Source organism: Octopus sinensis, linkage group LG5 (genome assembly GCF_006345805.1).
Source record: "Octopus sinensis linkage group LG5, ASM634580v1, whole genome shotgun sequence".
In the NCBI taxonomy this organism is placed as follows: Eukaryota; Metazoa; Mollusca; class Cephalopoda; order Octopoda; family Octopodidae; genus Octopus; species Octopus sinensis.
This window is the reverse complement of record NC_043001.1, coordinates 30,512,676-30,539,603: the sequence shown is the minus strand read 5'-3', so window position 1 is coordinate 30,539,603 and position 26,928 is coordinate 30,512,676. Positions and strand designations below refer to the sequence as shown.

The 26,928-nt window shown below is 37.7% G+C and overlaps 1 protein-coding gene across 3 annotated transcripts in view; it reads right to left on the bottom strand.

Annotated features, from left to right (window-relative positions):
* Nucleotides 1–2,305: 2,305 nt before the first annotated feature.
* Nucleotides 2,306–26,928, bottom strand: part of LOC115211847 (integrator complex subunit 12) — a 30,046-nt gene continuing 5,423 nt past the window's right edge. For all 3 annotated transcript variants that reach the window (XM_036503293.1, XM_029780567.2, XM_029780568.1), the window contains exons 2-7: nucleotides 21,986–22,127; nucleotides 19,470–19,834; nucleotides 16,950–17,016; nucleotides 12,336–12,428; nucleotides 5,674–5,823; nucleotides 2,306–2,717 (exon numbers count right to left, since the gene is read on the bottom strand). In XM_036503293.1, coding sequence (XP_036359186.1) covers nucleotides 2,349–2,717; nucleotides 5,674–5,823; nucleotides 12,336–12,428; nucleotides 16,950–17,016; nucleotides 19,470–19,834; nucleotides 21,986–22,127 — 1,186 coding nt within the window. In that variant the 3' untranslated portion in view covers nucleotides 2,306–2,348. The remainder of the gene's footprint in view (nucleotides 2,718–5,673; nucleotides 5,824–12,335; nucleotides 12,429–16,949; nucleotides 17,017–19,469; nucleotides 19,835–21,985; nucleotides 22,128–26,928) is intronic.

Here is a 26,928-nt window from a genome sequence, read left to right as displayed (position 1 = left end):
GAATATGAACTTTTTTCGAACAACGAAAGAAACAACTGGAAAACAAAATGAGCAGCATAAAGAACGACCCTTCATCAGTTGTTGGCTGTTTTTCTATTCGTATTTCGAGCAATTCACGACAAGATACACCTTCAACAAAACAGTTGCTCCCGCAAAGCGAATTAAATAAAATCTGGGATTTTGCGGAGGGTCAAAATTGGTAACAAAAACAGGAGAGTGAAAACAAACAGGAAGGGCTGCTAAGCCTAAATGAGGTGAGGCGGCGAATGTGGTGGAACAAGCTTGGACAGGAGACAGAAAAGAATGCATCTGATCCCTGCAGCTGAATCAGAAGGAAAGAAAGAAACTCAAGTTAGGAAAAGGAAAGATGGCCGATGGTCACGTGTGAGCAACGAGAGGGCAAAGGAGGAAGAGTGAGGGAGAGAGAGGGACAGAGAATGGTGAAGGGGAGAAGAAAAGAATTAGAGAAAGGAAGAGAGGAAACAAAAGAGTAATAGAATAGAATAGTGTCACAGCAAAATTAAGATAAAACTTACTTGGAAATGGATGCATGGCATTGGACACAGGACATCACAGAATGTAAACAACATGAAATACATATACATGGAATATGAACTTTTTCAAACAATGAAAGAAACAAATGGAAAACAAAACAAGCAACATAAGAACAACCCTACACATGCATATACATATGCATGTGTGTGACTAATGTCTTCTTTTCTTGACATTACATGATAGTTGTAAACAAGCATCTGCACCACACAAGTGTTGCCATTTATTTCCAGTATTCTTTAAAAACATGTCTGGCCATGAGGAAATATCACCTTGCTTGAAAACTGGTGAGGGTTGGTGATAGGAAGAACAACCAGCTGTAGAAAAATCTGCCTCAACAAATTCTATATAACCCATGTGAGCAAGAAAAAGTGGACAATAAGATTCACTTTTATTTTCAAGACATAATATTGAAAAAGCTCAGAATTCAAATTATGCCAAGCCATTTTTTTGTCTTTCATCCTATTCAGAAACAATAAAATACTTTACTGGCAATGTACAGGCTGAATTATAATTAATTACTTGAACCCTTCTGTAACAAAAGATTTAGCATTTTACAAAATGAGAAGCATAGCTGGCTGAATAAAATATTCAGTCAGACCATTGCTGGTAAGGTATTTAAAAAGTTTCTTATATTTTTATATAAAGAAAGGCAGAAATCGTTTTCACCTCAATAGACGTCATTGATTGGTTGAAATTGCCAAAATGCAAGAAAATAAACAACAAATATCTTACAAACTACAGAATTTTCTGAAGAAAGCCAAGAGAAAAAGATGTTTTATAAACACATTCTACCAGTATACGAAGTTTAAAAGTGTTTAGTTACAAAGATATTATTTTAAAAATCTGCCAGTCAAAGCGAAAAGATCCAGGTAATTCACTAAACATGCTTTGCTTAGTTTTTACTCTTTGCAATTTGATCTAAAATCCCATCAGTGTGAAGGATACTTTAAAATTTTCTAGGTCAATAGCATGAAGTTCCTGTCAAGTACTTAAGTCAAATTTTATGACTTCACACTCCTTCAAATTGTTCTGTCTTGTGCCTATTTTAGCAATCAATATTTTACAGACAGAAAATATGAAATTATTTACTTTTCTCTAAAAACAAAATGCTTATCTGCAACTATGTCTGTGGACATGGATGTGTATATGCATGTGAAATGAGCAAAAAATAAGGAAACAGATATAAGAGAAAAAGCAAGTGAATAACAGATATAGAGAAAATGTCTTTAGAAATCAGAGAGAAAGAAAGAAGCCAAAAAAAGAGGGGGAAAGGGGGAAAAACGGGAGAGGGAAAGGAGAATAAAATTGTGGCTACAGAAATGAATCTACTTATATATTCCTAACTTTCCCATTGATCATGCACTGAGGACACTTCACATTATTACCATAATACTTTTAACTAATGTTTATTTTAACATTATATGATGAAAAGCTAGCAAATTTTTTTTTATTACTGTGGTTTGATGACAATAAGCTGTATATTTGCAACCACATAAATAATAATGTGTTTGAAATTCATTCTAGATGCTCATATTTTATGTAAATATTCATAGTCAAGCTAAGCTATTTCTAATGATGTGCACTCATGGAATCAGTAGCCTATATCATTACCAAACAATTGTGTGATGCGATAGTAGAATCTGAACAACCTGGAGGTTTATTTTAAACTCATAGTCTTAATTGTTGTCAACTAACAGTTTTAAGAACCTATAAATATTCAGAATTGTAAATCAAAAGTGAAACAACCAAATAATTATGAAGAAAAATGTTTTAATAAAGCAAAAAAAAAAAAATCATTTTAAAAGTGATCGTTTCTCTTGAAGTTTAGCAGCAGCCTTCTTCTTCATCAGTTGTAATCTTTTATCAGCATTAGCCATTTGCATACCACTAGAAGTTTTAGAGGAGCCTTTGGTGCTGACTTTAGCAGCCATGGTTAGAGCAGCTGCAAATAGATTTTTCTCTGAAAGGTCAAGTTTTGATCCTGAGTTACTACTGGGCTTTGATTCTTTCGATGAAGATGAGGCAGAACTGTGTTTGGTCTGTTCGGACTTGGTCAGTGAAGATTTTGACAACAGTACATCAGATGTTGTCTTTCCTGACAAATTAGCTGCAAGACTGACCAGACCACTCATAGGCTTGGCTGCCATGCTGCTGGATGATACCTGAAGTGAGAAAACCAAAGATGAAAATTATTAATTAAAAAAATAATGTTCTAATGATTCTTGGAAATCTTTTCTGTCAATCACACTTTACTACTTCATTTTTATTGGTAATAGGTGCAGGTATGGCTGTATGGTAAGAAGCTTGTTTTCCAACCACATGGTTCCAGGTTCAGTCCCATTGTGTGGCACCTTGGGCTGGTGTCTTCAACTATAGCCCCAGCCAACTAAAGTCTTGTGAATGGATATGATAGACGGAAACTGAAAGAAGCCTGACATGTATCCATGTATCGGGCCATCACATAAATAATGCAGTTTTTTCAATAGCATGATCTAAAATTCAGAGGGGGATGGGATAAACTACCTGCATCAACTTGCTATAAAAGTAGGTAATAATTTTACCGTCTTAATCTTAGTGTAAGTTTTGAAGAGTGCATTCAATTTTAACAGGTACTTTTTTCAAAGCTATAATGGAAGTGACAAAGGAGCATATTTGGCATATTTTGCTTCAAGAGTTCAATAAAGGTAACAACGCAACGGAAAGTGCGACGAATATTAATGCAGTATGTGGGGATCAGACAATAAGCATAACCCAGTATCAACGGTGGTTCCAGAAATTCTGAGCTGGAAACTACAGCCTAGATGACGAATTTTGTCCTGGAAGATCTGTAGAACTCAACAAGGACGTCCTGCAAACCCTGGTGGAACAAAATCCCATCACAACTGTTGAGGGACTAGCAGAGAAGCTTGGATTTGGTCATTCAACCATTCATTGAGACCTGTGTGTCATCAGAAAGTCAGTAAGTTGGGTCAATGAGTTCCTCACAAACTTTCTGAGTCAAATCACATGCAGAGAGTGAATGTGTGTTCTTCTTTGCTGTCACATCTCACAAATGAACCTTTTTCAGACCAAATAGTAACTGGTGATGAGAAATGGGTTCTCTATAAAAATATTGAGCGCTGAAGACAGTGGGTAGGGAAAGGAGGAACACTGGTACCCCAGGCTAAAAAAGGTCTTCATCCATGTAAGGTGTTGTTATCTGTTTGGTGGAATATGAAAGGTTTAGTCCACTTTATACTTTTAAACCCAAACCAAACAATAACGCGAGAGATCTACTGCAAGCAGCTTGAGCAACATACGTCAACACTAGAAGGAAAACGACCATCTTTGGTTTCAAGATGGAAGGTGTTCTTCCACCAGGATAATGCTTGGCCACATACAGTGAGGATGATATTCCAAAGACTGGAGCAACCTGAATGGGTAACGATGCACCACCCACCATATTCATCAGGCATTGCCCCATCTGATTATAATTTATTCTGCAGTCTTCAAAATCATTTGGATGGTAAAAATATGAATTCTGTAGACAAGGTCCAAACAGTACTGGAGGAATATATTTCATCACAGACAAGTGAATTTTGAAAGAGGGGCCTTGCAAGTCTACCAGATAGATGGAAGAGCATTGTAGAAAATTAAGGAGAGTATATTTTAGATTAAAAAGGAACTTCACTTTAATTTTGAAAAATAAAAAGAAGTATAAAAAAAACTGCATCATTTATGGGACGACCCAATATATGTGTGTGGGGGTGTCTGTGTATTTGTTTGTCCCATAGCACTACCTGATAACCAGTGTTAGTTTATTTTTGTCCTTGAAACTTATTGGTTTGATAAAAAAGACCAACAGAATAGGTACCAGGCTTAAGGCAAAATAAGTACTGGAGTCCATTTGTTCGACTAAAACCCTACAAGATGGTGCTCCAGTATGGCCACAGTCCAATGACTGAAACAAGTAAATGATAAAAGATAGTAAAAATAGATTGCATCATATGTAAACAAATATAAATTTGTTTTTGAAGCATTGAAATGTATAGTAGAATAAGTAGAAAGATATATTTCCAACGCATAAATACTGAACAATGTATATGCAGGATAAAATCCTTTTAAGGGCAGAAAAAAATGCATCAAAAATATATCTACTTGTTCTATAATAAAAATAGTCAAGAATAGTTTGAGTGATATTTGTTACAAGTCTTGATTACAGAAACTTGTATTTTCCTTTTGTAAAGTTGTATTGTCCAAGAACTAACTTGACTAAAAATAAATCCAAATTTTAGTAACACCCAAACAGTAAGTGTAATAGCTTCACTTTTAAAAGAGGTAATTTAAATTACATAAAATACACAGGAGAAATAGGCTGGCTGTATCTTGCTAAATGAACTGTTATAGTGTTAAGAAAAGTATATGTGACACCAAACCAAATCCTCAACCAAAGTTCAAAAGAAAGAAGTATGAAGAAATCAGTGGACGCACCATTCAAGCATGATCGTTACTAGCATCGCCCTACTGGCACTTGTGCCGGTGGCATGTGGAAATACATTCAAGCGAGGTCATTGCCAGTGCCGCTGGACTGGCTCCTGTGTAAAAAACACAATTTGAGTGTGGCTGCTGCCAGTACTGCCTAACTGGCCCTCGTAAAGCACGTAAAAGCACCCACTACACTCTCAGAGTGGTTGGCATTAGGAAGGGCATCCAGCTGTAGAAACTCTGCCAGATCAGATTGGAGCCTGGTGCAGCCATCTGGTTCGCCAGTCCTCAGTCAAATCATCCAACCCATGCTAGCATGGAAAGCGGACATTAAATGATGATGATGATGACATGAAGTTAAGACAAATAGAAACCTTCAAGTTTCAACCCTTTAGCATTTAAACTGGTCATATCTAGCCAAAATATTCTACCTGCTTTGTGTTCAAACTGGCCAATCTGGCCCCTCATACCTATCATAAAATAAAGTATGTCATCAGAATCTTGAACCTACAAGAGAGTGCATGATTAATTCGAAACAATATGAATAAATAAGTATTACCTTTAACAGAATAATCTGAACTGAACCCTAAAAGTTTAAAGTGGGTCACAAAAAAAAAAAAAATTAGTGAGTAAAATTTGGCAAAATCATCTTACTTTTGATTCAACACGACGAAATGGAAGGACAGTGTCTGCTGAGTCAGTTTTACTGGATTTACTGCTACTTGATGCCATTACAAAACTCTTACTGCTTTCCATTGTGTTTGTGAGTGAAGAAGACTTGATAGGCTTTGGAGGTTTAGTGGCCTGAAATGTAAAGAGAAATTATAGTATAAAAACACCAATTCTAAATATATATATAAATACAATATATAAATATATATGTGGATGTGTCATGTTAGTATGCATGTTTGATAGAGTGTAAGCATCTTGAGAGAAAAGTTAGGCATAAGAGGAATCAAATGTGATGTGCAAGGGAGACGACTGAGCTAGTATGGTCATGTGGCGCCTATGGACGAGGACAGCTGTGTAAAGAAGTGCTGATATTTAACTGTAGAGGGAACCTGTGGTAGAGGTAGACCCAGGAAGATATGGGATGAGGTGGTGAAGCATGATCTTCAAACTCTGAGCCTCACAAAGGCAATGACTGGTAACTGAGACCTTTGGCGATGTGCTGTACTTGAGAGGACCTGTCAAACCATGTGCACCTGTGCTGGTGGCACATAAAGTACATCCTTTGAATGTTGTGCAAAATGGCTGAGTTCCTTTGGAGCGTTGGGCCTGGCAGAGGCAAAGTGGCTGAGTTCCTTTCAAACGTCAGGCCTCACGAAAACAAAGTGGCTGAGTTCTTTTCAAGTGTTGGGCCCCACGGAGGCAATGACCAAGACTTTTGGCATTATGTCATACTTGAGAAGAATACCCATCAAACCAAGCAAAACTGCAGTCATGGCAGATAACAATGTCACGCAAATTGGCACATAAATGCACCCCAGTGTCACTCATGCCGGTAGCATGTAAAAGCACCCATTACACTCTCAGAGTGGTTGGTGTTAGGATGGACATCCAGCCATAGAAAACCATGCCAGATCAGACTGGAGTCTGGTGCAGCCGTCCAGTGTGCCTGCTCAGTAAAACCATCCGACCATCCAACTCATGCCAGCATGGACAACGAACGTTAAATGATGATGATGATGATGATATAATTATCTATATATTATCGTCACTAATTGTGATTGAGGGTGCTGAAGCACCTGTATTGTAAGAAATAAGAATTAAAAACTCTTAATGCTCTATGAAGCGCACAAGATATATACACTGACAAGGGAGATAACCACCAGATGAGTAATTCTAGGATCACTGGACTAGACTAGTTTCAGACAATAAAAAAAAATTTTAAAGAGACATATACTAGGAAATAAATAACAATTAACAATACAGTAATACAGTACATATTCAGCACAATGAGAGTTATTGGAAAAAAAGTTAAGTAGATCATCATCATCATCAGTGTATGCTGCAGGAGTGAAACACTTATTCAAAGTTGTTTGAACTTGTCAACACAGCATCTCTTTGTATATTGTTCATTATATAAAATGAGCTCATTTTGACTCTTTATGATTTCCTCAAATATTATTTCCTTTGCTAGTGTCATGATATTTTGCTGAACGTGATATAGAATTTCTGTTGAGTCATGGATCCAATCTGGTGCCGATATGTTTTGCCAAATACCATTCACAAATGAGGGTTTCATTTTATCCCATCATTCAACTGTGTGATACACTGTATCATGTTCAGCTTTTTCTAAAAGTCTCTAACTGTACATTTATTCTCCCTATAAATTGCTTTTAGGAATTACTGCAAAGTTTGTCTTTCAAGTTTGCTATCAAACCTAGATCCATTCTTTGGAGTATTTTAAAGGATATATTTCCACTCTCACATTATCAGAAAGATTATTGAAGTTCACTGGGTGGCTTGGTGCATTGTCTAAAAGGAGCACTGTACCTTTTTTTATTTTTTTACAGCAGAGAAAAATAAAACAATTGCCAAACAGTTTTGGAACACGCTTGTAGTCATCCAAGCCAAATGATTTGAAGGCCAAATCCCAGGTTGAGTAAACTTCACATAACTCTTGAAAGCTATTGGATTTTGGGAGTGACACACAAGAAGCGGGCTTTAATTTCACTTCTCCAAGTGGTATTTCCTACCACAAAATGTGTCAGACAATTTTGAATGTTTTAAAACCTGGTGTTGCGTTTTCTTCATCAGAAATGAATGTCCTAGTAGGCATGTCATCATCATCATCAACATTGTTTAATGTCCGATTTCCATGCTAGCATAGGTCGGACGATTTGTCTGAGGACTGGCGAACCAGATGGCTGCACCAGGATGCCCTTCCTAACGCCAACCACTCTGAGAGTGTAGTGGGTGCTTTTACGTGCCACCGGCACAAGGGCCAGTCAGGCAATACTGGCAATGGCCACGCTCAAATAGTGTTTTTTTACGTGCCAACTGCACAGGAGCCAGTCCAGCAGCACTGGCAACAACCTCACTCTTATGTTTTTTCACATGCCACCGGCACAAGTGCCAGTAAGGTGACACTGGTAACGATCACGCTCGAATGGTGCTTTTTATGTGCCACCAGCACGGAAGCCAGTTAGCCGCTCTGGCAACGATCACGCATGTACTTCTAGAAAATCCTAATTTTATCAATTTGTGCATTTCTGGTGTATAACCTCCTTCAACAATAATTTTCAGTATTTCAAGTTAATTATTATCAGCCTCAATATCAGCACTTCACTGGTCATTTTAATGCTGTGCATTATAGAAGCACTTCTTAAACCTTTTAAACCAGACTTTACTAGGAAGAAATAGTTTGCAACTGGCAATACAAAGGTTTAGCTTTTGCTTAAATAACCATAATATTTATTAATATGTTATGCCCAATCTGATTGTCAATACACACACTTAGAAGATGTTCTGTTTTAAGTATCACTTCAGATACTTTTAGGAAAAAAAATTATGTTGGAGTGTTTAACAATGAAGCTGCTGGAACATTTGACCTAATTTTATCTGTATTGTCACATATTGTTCCCATTGTAGATGCCACAAATGTTCAAGTTCGGCAAAAGAGACCGATAGAATAAGTACTAGGCTTACAAAGAATAAGTCCTGGGGGTCGATTTGCTCGACTAAAGGCGGTGCTCCAGCATGGTCGCAGTCAAATGACTGAAACAAGTAAAGAGTAAAGAGAGCATCTAAATAGCCTTTACAGGGTGCTGTTTGTGAACCACTGCTCTAACTAGATGCAACATGAAATGTCTTCAGCCACTTGTTTTTTATAAGTGAATTGAAAGTAACCATTTGTACAATATAGTTAAAAGGGAAAGTCAAGGAGAGAGCCCTACGCAGTGAGTGGTCAGCTAGGCAGAAATAGCTACCAAATCTCAAGCTAATAAAAGCAGCCTTTGCATGGTCATTTGATCAATTAAAAATGGCATGCCAGTGGCACTTAAAGGGCACCATTTGAGCGTGATCGTTACCAGCGTTGCCTTACTGGCACTTGTGCCTGTGCTAGTAGGGTGCCAAGAGCACCATTCGAGCATGATCATTGCCACAACAGCCAACAGGCTTCGGCACCATTCGAGCTTGATCGTTACCAATGTCGCCTTACTGGCACCTGTACCGGTGGCATGTGTAAAAGGATTCGAGTGAGGTCATTGCCAATACCACCTGACTGGCCCCCGTGCCAGTGGCATGTAAAAAGCACCCACTACACTCTTGGAGTGGTTGGCGTTAGGAAGGGCATCAAGCTGTAGAAACTCTGCCAAATCAAGATTGCAGCCTGGTACAGCCATCTGGTTCGCCAGCCCTCAGTCAAAATCGTCCAACCCATGCTAGCATGGAAAGCGGACGTTAAATGATGATGATATATTGAAAAATGTAGTCCAAAGTACACAATATTTGAATAAAAATTGGGTTGGTCATGGCTAGAATATCTATGGTCATGACCCTGTTGGATCAGTGCTGACCTGAATAAAGACAGGTTTCATTTCTCCTTTATGATTGATAGATTAGCATTAGGAACAGTATTTAGCCGTACATGCAATTGCCCTAACAAGCAAACTCTCACACGTACATAATCATGAAAAATGCCTGTAAAACAATAAAAGAAATATTTTTCAAAGGCAGGGAGCGTAAGGGAACTGAGAGACCAGACAGTTACAAAAGGTTTCAACTATAATGGGCAAGCACAGGATGTGGCTTTGGAGATACTGATGTGTATTCAAAATGTACAACATCTGCTATGGAGTGAATAAAAGGTGTTGATAGTGAAAAATATATGTGACAGATTAAGACTAACCCTTTGGTGCTTAAACCAGCCATATCCAGCCCAGATATTCTACATGTTTATATTCAAACTGGCGATAGCTAGCCTCTAACACCTAACCTACATTGACATTCTAACTATCACACCATGGAAACTTCAAAGCTGTAAGATAATGTATGATTAATTCAAAATAATTTGAGTAAAAAAAGTATTACATTTAACAGAGTAATCTGAACACTAAAGGGTTAAAAATCATCTGGAAAGAAATCCTGATGTCAAATCTCAGACTATTAAACAAACATGCAAAATATGTTAGATGGGTTCATCAAAAATTTAGTATTGTGAAAGCTACGTTTAAGTGTAAGATGTATATAGAGCAGTGGTTTTCAACCAGGGTTCCGCGGAACCTTAGGGTTCCATTAGTACAGTCCAGGGGTTCTGCAAGAAGTGACAAAACTGCTAAATTCGGCAGTAATTTTTAATTCTCCTGTGCAGATATGTGTGCATAAGACTATTAAATTATTGCACAGGGCTTTCTCGAGCCAGTGGAATGTTTCCTTGGGGTTCCGCTCCAGCAAAAATGTTGAAAAGCACTGATATAGAGGAAGCTGTAGGTGGGTGGTGTGAAAGTATTTTATGGGTTAGAAGATGTGTTGCATGGAGAAGGTAACTGTGGCTGAGTGACATACTAATGAGGATGGAAACATTGCTGAAATTGAAGGGAAAGTTGTGTACGGTATGTGTGAAGTGCTATAATTCATGGGAATAAGATATGGGTATGTGGAATAGCAGAAAGAGCTGGAAAGAATGGAAATAAAAATACTTCAGTGAATAAGCAAAATAATACTGAGAAAAAAGGTAGACAATGACTTGCAGAAGATGGTAAGAATAGAGGCAATTATGAATGTTCTGGTAAAATATAGGATGAGGTAGCTGGGTCATGTGATAAGGAAAGATGTTAATGACTGGGTGAGAGGTGCGACGGAAATGAATGTAGAAGAAAATAGAGGAAGTAGATCAAAAAGACATGGTGTGGAATGAATAAAGGAGAGCAGTTGGGTTGGTGAGGGGGAAGTAAAGGATGAGGCAAAAAAGAGAAATGTCATGAGACCCTCTAGGTTAACTTCAGCTTGGGAAATGTTATTCACAGTCCACAAACTCATATTTTGCAACAGTCATTCAAATGTCCTTCTGAATAAGGCAAACTCATGAGTGATACTCTACATGGTCACCCAATCAACTAGAAATAACAGCCAAAACTTCTTCAAATCATACCTCATCATCTAAAAAATTAGGAGGTCGAGGTGCTATTGTAGTGACAGACACACTATGTCTGGGAAAAAGATAATTGGTTGCTTGGTCATGGCTGGACTGCTTTGGCCATAGGTTACTCAACTGAGACTGATCAAAGTCTAAACAACAACATCAGCTCAAACAACAACAACAACAGCTAAATCTCGTCCCCTATCACAATTCACCATCTTAAAAAAGAAAGTACACAGCAAATAATATAAAACCAGAGGTAAATGAGTTGATCATGGTTAGAATGCCTTAAAGCAGAGGTTTATGCAAGAATTGCTGACCTGGGGTTAGAGTCACTCAAAGCCATCTGCAAGAAATTTTGGTGCATAGAGTTTGTGAGGAAGTATATAAGAAGTACTGTTTCTGCTGCTGAGTGGTATACCGTAAATCCTCGAGTATAGTCCGCATTTTTTTCCCAAAATTTAAAGGTCAAAATCCCTAATGCTTACTATATACGAGGTTAAAAATGAAAATTATTTTCTAAGCAATGTCCGAGTCTCTATTTGCTGTCTGGCTATGTTTATTCAGATGCATTTTGTGATGTTGGGCGTGAAAATACCTTAAGCTAAGCCTGAAAGCAATGAAGCCATAAAAGAATCAACCATAACATGCAGTAAGCAACATTTATTAAACGTTATTAGTGTTACTTCTTTATTTTCTGCAAACAAAATGCACAAAAAAGCTACACATTTGCATTATGTTATATATACAATAATAATAATAAAGGACATTACCGTATACATTTTTACAAACCAAGGACATTATATAGACCTCCTTGACTTAAGTTAGAGAAGGGGTGCGTATTATACACAAAGTTTAGGTTTTTCAGAGGTACAGCCCCCAAAAAATCCCCTGCGTATTATACTCAAGAGTGGACTATACTCGAGGATTTACGGTACTTAATACACTGCCCTGCTGCAAGCATCCAGGCCAAGCTGCTGATCTGTGAAAAAATTTTCCCCCTCTCCCACCATTCATAGAGGTCCTAAAAAGGGCCATAGGTAATACCATTCCTCTTCTGGCAAAGCCATTGAAGGAAAACAACATATAGTAAAAAAATCTTCTTTTTTTAATTTACAAAATAAAAACAAAAATATGTTTAAAGAAAACTTTTGGTCTTTGAAGACCAAAAGTTTTCTTTAAACATATTCTCCGAGTTTTCTTTCCCCCACATAATAAATTAACTCACCATTTTTTCTAGACTTTTTACACATCTTGTACAATACCACACAAACCTTGGGTCATTTACATCCTGTCCTATAACGGGTGGTTTGTGGCATTCCTATATAAATAAATAAAAAGTAAAAAGAACAATTAAACATGAAATAAAGCACACAAAAATAGATAAATAACATTAGAAAAGACATAAGTATACAGCAAGGCTTAAGATGGATAAAGCTACTTAAAAAACAAGCATGAAGATTAAATACTGCAGTTGTCATGAATGGTGACAGATCACTAACTATTACAACTGTTTTTATTAATAGTCATGCCTGGAAAATATAAAGAAAAGGTTGAAAAAAATTTAATAATAATAACGCTTTCTACTATAGGTACAAGGCCTGAAATTGCAGGGGAGGGGCTAGTCAATTACATCAACCCCAGTGCATAACTGGTACTCATTTTAGCAACCCTAAAAGTATGAAAGGCAAAGTCGACCTCATCGGAATTTGAACTCAAAGTGTAAAGACAGACAAAATACTGCAAAGCATTTTGACTGGCATGCTAACAATTCTGCTGCTGCTGCTGCCAACTAGCCCATTCCCCAGCAGCAGCCGGATTGCATTATTTCCTCTTTAATTGTTGGATACAGTGTAATAGTTTGTACATGTTATTATATGGTACTTGTATGATAGAGGAAATGAGACAAAGAATTTCCATCTGCCAACTAAATATAAATGGTCCCACACTCCAATAAGGACTTCTAAATCAATTTAATACCTGTATGAGGTGCATAGTTGTGTAGTTTAAGAAGTCTGGTTCAGTGTCTAATCCCAAAGCATGATACTTTGAACTGCGTCTTTTGGGGTAATCAATACTTTGTAAGTGGAATTTGAAATGTGCAGAAGCCTCTTGTGTTATATGTCTGTCTTCATGCCTACGTTTATAGTTATTGGCAGAATCGTTAGCACGCCGGGTGAAATGCGTAGCCGTATTTCGTCTGCCGCTACGTTCTGAGTTCAAATTCCGCCGAGGTGGACTTTGCCTTTCATCCTTTCAGGGTTGATTAAATAAGTACCAGTTACGCATTGGGGTTGATATAATCGACTTAATCCATTTGTCTGTCCTTGTTTGTCCCCTTGTGAGTAGTAAAGAAATAGGTTATCTATGTATTCAGTTGTGTCCCTTTATGGGCAGACATGGTTGGCTAAAATGCTTTTCCCCAACATGGCACAATGATTGAAGCCATTCAAAAAATGAAGACAAATAGACTATAAAAAAGCAAATTACACCAAAAGATGAGTTGAAGGAATTTCATTTTGGTGCTACCATTAAAAAAAAATGCATACCTTAAGTATAAGGATAAAAGCTAAGATAGCACAGAAAATGCCTGAAGAGTATGAAGGAAAAACATCCTGGATTTTCACAAATATATTATCAGTACCTGGATGGAAATAAATTATGAGCTAGAGCAGCGATTCTCAACCATTTTTTTTTTGCTTATGGACCCCTTTGATTCCTATTTTACTCAGGTGGGACCTCCAAGCCATTCTATGTTTAAAAACTCCTATAATTAGATATTAGGAATTGTGTAAAAAAAATTATTAAAATATCTTGTGTATTGTAGAAGTATAAGCAATTTATTTCATATAGATTTTCAAAATTCATACGAACCCCAGTAAGCTAGAGAAAGGTGGAGGTGTGTGGCTTAGCACCATGATCGTAAGGTTGTGGTTTCGATTCCTGGACTGGGCGATGCGTTGTGTTCTTGAGCAAAACACTTCATTTCACGTTGCTCCAGTCCACTCAGCTGGCAAAAATGAGTAATGCTGCGATGGACTAGCGTCCCGTCCAGCTGGGGAACATATACGCCATAGAAACTGGGAAACTAAGCCCATGAGTCTGGCTAGGCTTTAAAAAGGGTGCAGCTGTGATGGACTGGCTGGGAGGAACACATACACCACAGAAACTGGGCCCATGAGCTTGGCTAGGCTTGAAAAGGGCAACGTTTATCGTTTTTTTAAGCTAGAGAAAGAGCATTGAGCTTCACAGATGCAAGGTAGCTGATGCCAGCAGTACATGAAAAGCACCTTTTGAGTATTGGGTCTCACAGAGGCAATGACAAATGACCATGACCTTTGGCATTATGCTATGCTTGAGAAGACCCATCAAGACAAGTGAAATCGTAGACATGGCAGATATTGGTGTCACACAAATGGCACCCATGCCAGTGGCATGTAAAAGCACCCATTACACTCTCGGATTGGTTGGTATAAGGAAGGGCATACAGCTGCAGAAACTATGCCAAATCAGACTAGAGTCTGGTACAGCCTTCCAGCTTGCCAGCCCTGGTCAAGTCATCCAACTCATGCCAGCATGAACAACAGACATTAAATGTTGATGATGATGATGATGATGATGAAGAAATGCTGTTAAAATTCAATGTTTAATCAAACAAAAGTATCAAAGCTAGTGACTTTAAAAGCAACTGTGCATGAAAAACATTACTATGCTGCTGTTATAGCCTATTGTATAGATGGTACATAACTCCTGGCTTTACTTATCTTTAAATGAAAAACAATGGTGAAGGCAATTATCCCATGTAGTTTTCTTGCCTACATTTATCAGAAAAGCGAATGGACAAAAGTGGTGTGAAACTAGGTAAGGAAAGTATGGTTACAACATCCAAGTGTCATTTGAAGAAACTACCATTACCAGAACGATTTATGGCAGCGAGCTGGCAGAAACGTTAGCACGCTGGGTGAAATGCTTAGCAGTATTTCGTCTGCCGTTACGCTCTGTGTTCAAATTCCGCCGAGGTCGACTTTGCCTTTCATCCTTTCGGGGTTCATAAATAAAGTACCAGTTATGCACTTAATCCCTTTGTCTGTCCTTGTTTGTCCCCTCTGTGTTTAGCCCCTTGTGGGCAATAAAGAAATAAGAAAGATGTATGGGGGGGGGAGTCAAACCTACAAAACTGGAGCAACAAATTAAAACTTTGAAGTAATTAAAACTAAACAAGCAGTTATACTTATTAGCTTCACATTGCAGTCATAACTGCTGGATACATCAGCTAAAAAGTCATGAAAATGTTTTATGAACGAAACGGGGAACAAGGAAATGATTCATGGAAATTTAGTAAACTCCAAAAGGATAACAGAAATGACCTACTACTGAAAGGCATATAAATTGCAAGTCATCATGAACAGCTACGACAGTGAAAATAGCAGCTATGGCATTTAAAAAAATGTGGAATCAGTAATGCAATGAATGAATGGTACCAAAGATGACCTTCTCTTTGAAGTTGGCAATGTTGCAGAAACATCAAATAACAGTGATGATGATGTAGCTGACAGTAGTGATTGATATGTTGGTCATATTTAATAAACAATAAATTAAACACAAAGTTTTCGGCTATTTGTGGCTTTCTTGAATGGAATGTTGGAATGTTGAAAATCATTGTGGACAATTTTTAGCAATCATGTTCAGTAGTTAATGCACAACTATTTTGTTCTAAATTTGAAAATACTTCAACAAAATAAATCTTTGGTATATGATCATAAATTGTAAAAAATTCTTCTCTTTTTTTTTTTGAGAAAATATACTTTGCTAATTATATGGTGTAACTTATCACCTGCAGCATCTTATGAGCAAGAATATATAGTAAATTATAATTATTTAAAGTTCTTACAAACTTCTAATACAATGAAATAAAGTATATGTTGATAATATAGTGGAGTCAGTCAAATTGATGATTGTCTTTCATCATCATTATCATCGTTTAACGTCCGCTTTCCATGCTAGCATGGGTTGGACGATTTGACTGAGGACTACTTGCAAACCATATGGCTGTGCCAGGGTCCAATCTCATCTGGCATAGTTTCTACAGCTGGATGCCCTTCCTATATGCCAACCACTCTGAGAGTGTAGTGGGTGCTTTTAAAGTGCCAGTCTGGTGGTACTGGTAACGGCCACGCTTGAAAATGGTGTCTTTTACGTGCCACCTGCACAGGAGTCAGTCCAGCAGCACTGGCAACGACCTCACTCGAATGTTTTGTTCACATGCCAGTGAGGAAAGGCTGACAGGATCATGCTGAAATGGTGCACTTTACGTGCCAGACAGCTGCTCTGGCAGTGATCCTGCTTGGATGGAGCTGTGAGCGCTCCACTGGCATGGGTGCCAGTCATCAAATTTGGTTCGATTTCGATTTCACTTGCCCCAACAGGTCTTTGCAAGCAGAGTTTAGTGTCCAGTGAAGTGAGGTTGGCATGGGTGCCAGTCGACGAATTTGGTTCGATTTCAAATTCCATTTCGATTTTTTTTTTCTTTCTCTTCAAAAAATGCAGCCTTGTGTTGCAGTAAAAAAAATTACTGAATAAATAAAAATGTCATACTGATCAACACATAAGAAATATAGCACTATATGATAAAGGCTGATAGAAAAATCAACTCTTTAACAGTAATATATGCTAAGTTAGTGATGAGATATAACAAAATATCTTACAACCTTGGTCAAAAAGCCAATTCAGCCACCTGCAAATATTTTGTATGGTATTGAGACATATAACAAGTGTGAAATATTACAGTTGTTAGAGAAAAGTAGAATTTAAGGTAATGGCTAGTTCATTAAATTGCTCTTACCTGGTGATATAAGTTATGACACTCTTGACATTCAATTAGCTGGTTACCTGAAGTTACTTCAAATTGCCTGTAATTTAAGGAAAATACATAATTGGTTTGAAGGGAATAACGGTTTACATGCCAAGTAAAGATTATAAAAACAATCATATAGAAAAGTTTAATCGCAATCAAGATTTTTAAACCGTAGAAAAAAAAAAGAATAAATCCATAAATATTAATTTATTTTGACTAAATACATTAATTTTCCTTTAAATTAGCAGTATATTCATCCAACCATTATTGATGCCTGCTATTCCTAGAAGGGTTGTAGAAGTAGAGTCTTCAAGTAGCTTCTCCATAAGGCCCTATCAGAAACAATTGCCACAAAACTTTCTTGTTGAATTGCCAAATGTGACTGACTGACTAATGAATATGTATTTCATTTGACAGAGTAATCTGAATGCTAAAGGGTTGAAGATATAGCCAGCAGTCAGAAATTTAGAGAAGTACCAGTTGAAGCATTTGATGATAAGGAGGAGCAAATAGAAACTTAAAGCATAAAGAACAGCTGAAAGTTCCAACAGGACAACCCAGCTGACGGCTACTGTGACTAGTGCATGGTTCCAACATGACATGGTGGTGGAACAGTGAGATAAGAGAACTATAAGAGCAAAGTGACGGACAAGAAATAGATGAAGCAAGCATACTCCACTGGCTGTGCAATGTCGGTGTGCATGAACAACAAAATAGAAAAGTGTTGTGAGAAAAGCTGGACATACGAAGAATCAGATGTAGTGTACAAGACAGAAGACAGCTTTGGTTTGGCTATGTGGTGCACAAGGATGAGGAGAAGAGTTGTATAAAGAAGTGCCAATTGTTTACAGTAGGCAAAACCTATGGAGACCAATGATATGGAATGAGGTAGTGAAGGCTGATCTCAGGATGTTGAGTCTTACAGAGAAGATGATGACAGACCTAGATTTTCAATACATGAGAAAATCCATCCAGCTATGTTAGTGTGGCATAACTGCAGTTCTGAAAGTATAATGTTTATGCAAACATGTGCTTACACACTATGCACAAAATAAGGTCTCTCGCCTGGTGTTATCAAGTCTACAAGTGCTGCTTTTTTCATTCTTTTCTTTTCAAGACAACTGGATCTACCCTCTGAGTCACTTCCGACTGAGATCCATTGTTCATGCTTAGCATCGTCACCCCACACCCAAGAAAAAATACTGAAATAGGCTTTGACTCTAGGGAAGCTTTTCAATAAACCAACCACAAAAATATTTCTTACTATATAACTCTTTAATATATCAAATGACTAGAATGTTAGCATAGCCTAATTAGCAAGAAAGGCTTATTTTACCTTGTTCTACAATTGTGATTTCTCTTACTTTCTCAAACAAAATAGACAAGAGCGTAGGAGTGGCTGTGTGGTTAGTAGCTTGCTTATCAACCACATGGTTCCGGGTTCAGTCCCACTGTGTGGCACCTTGGGCAAGTGTCTTCTATTATAGCCTCGGGCCGACCAAAGCCTTGTGAGTGGATTTGGTAGACGGAAACTGAAAGAAGCCTGTCATATATATGTATATGTGTTTATATGTTTGTGTGTCTGTGTTTGTCCCCCCAACATCGCTTGAGAACCAATGCTGATGTGTTTACGTCCCTGTAACTTAGCGGCTCGGCAAAAGTGACCGATAGAATAAGTACGAGGCTTACAAAGAATAAGTCCTGGGGTCGATTTGCTCGACTAAAGGCGGTGCCCCAGCATGGCCACAGTCAAATGACTGAAACAAGTAAATGAGTAAGAGCACCATGAAATGTTTTATAGATCAACTTGGTTTGTACAGGACTGGTTTCAGGTTCAATCCCACAGCTTAACACATTGGGCGAGTGTCTTCTACTACAGTCCTGGGCTGACCAATGCATTCTAAGTTGATTTGGTAAACAGAAACTGAAAGAATCCCCTTGTATATGCACATATATGCATAGATATGAGTATTTATATGCATGAGTGTGTGCACGTGCATGTGTGTGTGTTTACTTGTCTTAGCATCGCACCATACAAACTGTGCCATCCATTTCCAATATTCTACAAAAACATATCTGGTCATGGAGAAATATTACCTAGCTTGGAAACAGGTGAGGGTGAGCAGCAGGAAGGACATCCAGCCGTAGAAAATTTGCTTCGTCCAACCCATGCAAATATGGAAAAGCAGATATTAAAAAATGACCGCCGCCCCGACTGGCCTCATGCCGGTGGCATGTAAAAAGCACCATCTGATCGTGGCCATTTGCCAGCCTCGTCTGGCACCTGTGCCCGTGGCATGTAAAAAGCACCCACTACACTCACGGAGTGGTTGGCGTTAGGAAGGGCATCCAACCGTAGAAACATTGCCAGATCAGTCTGGGCCTGGAGCAGCCTTCTGGCTTCCCAGACCCCAGTTGAGCTGTCCAACCCATGCTAGCATGGAAAGTGGACGCTAAACGATGATGATGATGATGATGATAACAAGGAACAATTTCAAAGATACTTACTGACAGTTAACACATGCTATACCAAGATCAAGAATAAAATCAGCAGTGTCCATATTATCATCACTGGAACCTAAAGCTTCTGGTTCCTTGAAAGAAGATGATTTCTCAACAACCACTGCTGATTTTTCTGTCTTTTCTGCAGTTGCTGCCGTCGCAGCAGCTTTTTCTGACATAGCCTTTTCTCTCCTTTCCTTGTCTTCTTTATCTTTCAGTTCACGTTCTTTTCTACTCCTTTCTTTCTCTCGTTCTTTTTCCATCTCTCGCTCTTTCTCTTTATTCGGTTTTTCTTCCTTCTCTAGTGACGAAAATAAATCCAGTCTAGGTTTCTTGCTTTCTTGAAGAGTTTCCATGAAGTCATGTTTCACCTGAAGAATAAAATATGAAAACAACCTAAGAATTAAACAAAATATGCAAAGCAACCCTGAAGAACCCCATCTCCTAAATTTGAAGACCAATACAGCTGGTGTATAATTATACTCATAGGTGCCGGTGGCACATAAAAAGCACCAGCCGATTGTGGCCATCTCAGTTAATCTACATCATCCCGATAATCTTCCTTATGTTTGTAAGCTCTAAGATGACTCTTAAGACCTGATAACCTGCAAGGCTTCAAACATGTGACAGATAAGATACGAAACTTCAACATGGTTTATATAGCTTACTTGTGATATAATAATTTTATCCACTTTCATGTGCCTTTTCACACTAGGATTACTCCAAAAGATTTTTCTTCACATACTACACAGACGTGACCATAAAAAGGGGCAAATAACTGTTTGATGCAGCATAATTTTGCAAATTACTGTGTGATTTCATGTGGCATATGTAACCAGCTTTTGATAGATGTCAATCACAAAGACTACATTTCCAACTCTTAACCTCATCTGGTATGTCCATGATGCCTACCTTTTTCAGAATACATTTTAACTGCATGCCACCTTATGGCTAACTCAAAACAAGCAATACCTTCCTTCACCAGAGACCTCCAGCCATTTCTATCAATTGTTTTCTCTTGTCAGAATTGAACATCTATTTTCAAATTCACTAAGGTTCCACGAATAGTCTATATAACAAGTTTTTTTGGGGGGAGTGGGGCTTATGCTGTGGTCATTTTCCAGGCTGTACCTCCCCATAAAATAACTGCTTGGGTGGTCCCAAAGCTGGCATACCAACAAGATACTCTGTCCATTGCATTTGATTTGATATCAAGTATGACTCAGTAGACAGGATCTACACAATAGTACATACATACAAATATAGTGTTCAAATAATTTAAACTTAGACTCCAATGTCCTTACAAGGAACCAATTTTATGGGGTAAAGAGTTGTCCCTCGTAAAGACATTGCAGAATTGGTCTTTCGTAAAGACATCAGAGTCTAAGTTTGAATGAAAATGAATAGATGTTTTTTTGAGTGTTAAAGCTGACAGAATCAACGGGGCATTCAGTTACCAGTCAATAGGTTGACCCATCAAGTACTACATCTTCTTAGCAAAGATACTTATATGATAATTGCCATTTCAGCCTAGTGTAAATAAGAACAATATAAGTAATTAATGACTGTAGATTGTACCAACAGGGTCATTGTATAAATGATTTGTATTTTGTTAGGTTGAAGTTGTTGAGATTAAATTTTTTATAAACTAAAAGAAAGCAACAAGAAACCACTCTAGCATGTTATGTCACTTAACCCTTTCATTACTGTATTTATTTTGAGATGCTCTGTGTTTCTTTCAACTACTTTAAATATAGCAAAGAATTTAGTAAAATAACTTAGTTATCATTCAGCTAGTGTTAGGAACATAAATTGTGACTAAGGTTTGATGGAAGATTTTAATTCAAAACTCATGTAAACAAATCATTTGTACTCAGAGCCAGAGCCGGTTTCAGCCGGGTTGGTAATGAAAGGGTTAAACACTGAAACACTGTTTGAATATAAAGCCTTCAGTGTCCATTGGTTAACAGGATGTTACTTTAGATTCATTTATTTTCATATTAAGCAAAGAACTTCCGGTGTTTATTCACACAAAGTCTGTATGTCTTTGCAGTCATCTTATTGTTTGGTAAGTACTGGTAAAGAAGATGCTTTACAGAAGAACCGCAACATGTCCAGAATTGTCACTGTATATACCAAAGCTCAGGCCCATTCTTCAATCATCATCATCATCATCACCGTTTAACGTCCGCCTTCCAGGTTAGCATGGGTGGGAAATTCAATTTTTCAGTAATTTAACTTAAATTTCAGAATTGCCTCCCCTATCTTGCACTTGAATTAATCATCACGCTACTATTTTCTTCAGCCAGCTGCTAGTTCACTAAAGAACTGTTTAGGAAGTGTGGAGTGCTACATGACCACTCCAGCACAGCTGCAACTTATTTAGGAAAGCATACATGCTTAACATATTATCTCTCTGTATTGGGAATTTTGTCCTGCCACCTGCACCTATAACTTACAAAATTGTTAGAAAGAACAATAAGGTTACAGAAACAAATACTTGAATCAAAATATAAACTTACTGGAAGGCCTTTCCGTTGGGCAACAACTTCTTCAACCATTAGTCTGAGTTGATATTCTGCATCTTTACTTTTGGAATAAAGTAGCTTAAGCGCTTTTGTGAATAATGGATCCAGTTCTAGAGTAGCCATTTTATTTGGGAGCCTGAAATTAGAAGATTAATTAGAAGTAAGAAGAATTTTTAACAAACAAAAGATCATCAACATAATTTAATACAACTATAAATAACATATGTGTGTTCAAATTCCGCCAAGGTCGACTTTGCCTTTCATCCTTTCAAGGTCGATAACTTAAGTACTAGTTATGCATTGGGGTCGATGTAATCGACTTAATCCCTTTGTCTGTCCTTGTTTGTCCCCTCTGTGTTTAGCCCCTTGTGGGCAATAAAGAAATAAATAACATATGTGTGTCATTTGAAAGTGGAGAGGCCAGCATGTCTAGTGGATTATGAAAGGATACTGGCAAGATATAGGATCACCCAAATTGGTAAGAATGAGAACAAGAAACCAGATTAAGCTAAAGACTACAAAAGGGTGTTTTAACACATTCTGTAATAATTACATAAGTCTAAGACTGGCCTCAGAGTAACCAGTAAACAATCTCTAAATAAAGAACAAAGTTACCTCAATATCTCTTCCTAATACAGGATCATAAAACCAAAGTACAAAACAGCCAGAGTATTGTAATATTAATTAATGTTTTGGAAGGCATTAATAAATCTCCGAACGAGATGTAAACAGTAACCGCTCGACAACGTAAAGTGTACTAGCCATCTCAATGTGGCTAGCCACTGGGGGTGGGTGTTACTGAAGCTTTTAGTCCCAGGAGATCATCATCTCCAGCTGGCTTTAGACACACTTTCTGTGCCCTTCTGATATTCGCAAAGGGAGGTCATCCCCTCTCGAAAAACCTAAGTGATACATACAGACTATAGTTTCGAGGTTTTTGCCTCTCGTCAACGTATGGTAATCACCGGTTTTCGATTTACGTTGTCGAGCGGTTACTGTTTACATCTCGTTCAGAGATTTATTAATCCTTTCAGACAGTTTTTCTAAATCAGTGACAGTGGTTGCTGGGAAAAACATTAAATAGATATTCGCAAACAGGTCTCCCCAATTGAAAACCGATGATTACCATATGTTGACGAGAGGCAAAAACCTCGAAACTATAGTCCGTATGTATCACTTAGGTTTTTCGAGAGGGGATGACCTCCCTTTGAGAATATCAGAAGAGCACAGAAAGTGTGTCTAAAGCCAGCTGGAGACGATGATCTCCTGGGGCTAAAAGCTTCAGTAACACCCACCCCAGTGGTTAGCCACATTGAGATGGCCAGTACGCTTTACGTTAAATTAATGTTTTGTTCTCTTGGAATACTGAACTCAATCACATAAAAACAAGAATTTAAGTGTTGAAGAAGTATCATCATCATCATCATCTTTTAACATCCTCTTTCCATGCTGGCATGGGTTGGAAGGTTTAACTGATGACTGGCAAGCCAGGAGGCTGCACCAGGCTCCAATCTATTCTGGCATGGTTTCTACAGCTGGATGCCCTTTCTAACACCAACCACTCCAAGAGTGTAGTGGGTGCTTTTTATGTGCCACTGGCATAGGGGCCAGTCAGGTGGTACTGGCATCGACCATGCTTGAATGGTGCTTTTTACGCCATGCCAAACTAAATAATATGAAAATAAATATGGTGGTGAAATCATCATCATCATCATCGCTTGGTCTGTCTGTTACCATGACGACTGTTCCAGTTGATCCAATCAACTGAACATCCTGATTGAGAAATTAATGTGCAAGTGGCTGAGCATGCCACAGACATGCATATCCTTCACATAGTTCTCAGGAAGATTCAGTGTGACACAGAATGTGACAAAGCGGTCTTCATAAGTTATTATGATGATTGAATGCGGATCCCTTATGGCTCCAGGAGATAAAGCTGATCATTAAAGGAGTCCTGGCAAGGGTAAATACCCCCTCAATACTGAAGGCAGTGGATTGTTCAATGATTATAGGAAAACACCCAAAGAACTTGCTCTTTACCTTTGGGTTAGAGACAGATACCTCATACAAGGCATTGCTAGCATTTTTTTTTTTTGCTCCATTACAATTCCTTAATACTGTTGAGCCAATGAGGAAGCATCTACTTGGTCACTCTACCTGCTAGAAATAGAAGCTAAAATTCCTTCAAATCAATGCTACTGCCCTAAAAAAAGGCAACGACACATTAAGCTATATAGTACTATACATCCCTAAAAAGACAGAAAGGTCACAAATGGGATGTTTTTGATCATAGGTCTCTTCAACCAGGGCTAATATAGGACTAAACATCAGAAGGGATGATTGCATCTGAACTGAATAAGACACTGAAATACTGTAATCTGTTGATAAATTACATACAGCCTAAGGCTTTTGAGATGTTCAGGTGGGAAGCTAGACCCCAGACAAAGAGGTTTTTGATTTCGTTTGGATCTCTGAAGTGAAATATGATGTTCAGAAGAGTGTCCAGCTGTTCTAATACCCTAACTTCACAGTCACCAGTAGGTTTAGCAGTTCTAAAACCTCAACCTTACAATCACTTGCAGTAATGCTGTGAGAGTTTTAGGTTGTCTGAAAAATATTTTAGTGTCCTTTTGAACAATGAAGGAATGTGCACATCTCTCTTTGATCATTGACTGATTTCATGCCTTTTCTATTTATTCCTTTTCTTACTGGCAGAAACATTAGCACACCGGGCGAAATGCTTAGCAGTATTTCGTCTGCCGCTACGTTCTGAGTTCAAATTCCGCCAAGGTCCACTTTGCCTTTCATCCTTTCTGGGTCGATTAAATAAGTACCAGTTACGCACTGGGGTCAATATAATCGACTTAATCCGTTTGTCTGTCCTTGTTTGTCCCTTCTGTATTTAGCCCCTTGTGGGTAGTAAAGAAATAGATAATTTTTGTAAATTGTTCTTTTCACGTAGTCAAAGTAATTGAAGCATGTGGTTTAGTGGTTGGGTATTTGGCTCACGATTGTAAGGTCGGGAGTTCGATAACTGGCAGCATGCTGTGTTCTTGAGCAAGATATTTTATATCACGTTGCTCTTGTCAACTCAGCTGGCAAAAATGAGTTGCATCTATATTTCAAAGGATCAGCTTTGTTACATTTGTTACATTGTGTCACACTGAACTTCCCTGAAAACTACATGAAGGGTATGTGTGTCTGAGGTTCTCAGCCACTTGCATGTTAATTTCTCAAACAGGATATTCCGTTGATCAGATCAACAGGAATCCTTGTCGTCGTAATTGACAGAGTGCCAGTTCTTTAAGACTCACAAACGAAATTTCTTAATTATCGCACACGTTATAACAATATCTTTTATAAAACATTTCTCAACAATCACTCCCAGATACACTGCATGAGGCAATAATCATTTAAGTATACAGTTTAACAGAACTATGTATGAAAAAACAGATTAACAATTCCCTCCTACATTGATCCTCCACCCCATATGCACCTAGAACACTTATTGACATCTGACAAAGATAAAATGAAACCTAGAAGCATTTAAATTCAGAATGGAGGGTTATTATTATATATATATATATATATATATATATATATGCAGCACGAAGCTAGGTCGCGGTCTCAAAGCGACGAAAATATTTTGACAAATTAAATTTAAATGTTGAAGTGAATCTAACGGTTTTGTGTGATTCTTAAATGGCTTATAAACACCTTCCAAACTGCAATTGTTTTCATTCCAGCACACGATCTTAGATCAAGTCACTCGCTATGCAAGTACATCTCCGTAATATGTGTGTGTGTGTGTGTGTGTGTGTGTGTGTGTGTGTATGTATATGCATATATATAAAATCATTTGTCTGTCTGTTCCCAATGCATTCTCAAACAGTTCAACCAAATCAAATCAAATTTAAATGGTAATAGTATCAGACCCCGTGAATGTCAACATGTAATTTTTTTTTTACATTTCAATTGAAACAATACAGCATTGGCACTAGTTTGGTTTTACATGTCAAAAGTGAAAGAATAACATCTATATTGTAATGTGATATAATATTGTTTCACTTTTAATTCTAATTATATCCTGTCAAATAATGTTATTCCACTTTTAATTCTTATCATATCCTAATGTCAACAACATTATACATCAGTAACTTTAAGGCCATGACAGTGGAATGGTTTGTCAGTGCATGTGTGTTGACTGACATAGCAAATGGTTGGAGGTGAAACTCTTGACAAAAAACGACAAGGTGGCAAGTCCAAGGTATATAAAAACATACATTTACCATTCAATTACCAATTAATAATTTTTGCAACAGTTACAAATTTACCATTAAATTAAATTAAATGTGCTTCTATTTGGTTAATTTGCTTAGATTTGGTTAACTTATACTGCATACAAAAATAAAGACATACTGCATACATACAACTGCTTACAATAATAGAGATAACTGTATAATTTCTATGCTCATAATTTTTTACTTACAATATTGAAGCAAATACGCCACCTAAGAAACAATGTAATTTCTCCAGAAATAAGTATAAAATAAGGAGGATTGTAGAAAACCAAAGGCGAGAGTCTCAAGAGAGAAAGGAGATGAGACTTTCTCAAGATCAGCAAATGCATGCTGCAGCACATCAAATGGAGTCTCAAGACAGTAGTGAATTGAGGCCTTCTCAAGACCAGCAAAGGCATGCGGCAGCATGTCAGATAGAGTCTCAAAACAGAAAGGTGATGAGACTTTCCCAAGATCAGCAAATGCATGCTGCAGCACTAAATGCTGAATCATTAAAACGTTCTAATGATTAGACAGCAGTCCAATAGAATAGCTCTCAGAAACAGACTAAGCACAAATTCGATCTTCACAACTCCTGGAGCTGCTTTCAGATATGATCTATCCCATTCTTATAAAAATGATAATTTTGTCCAAATT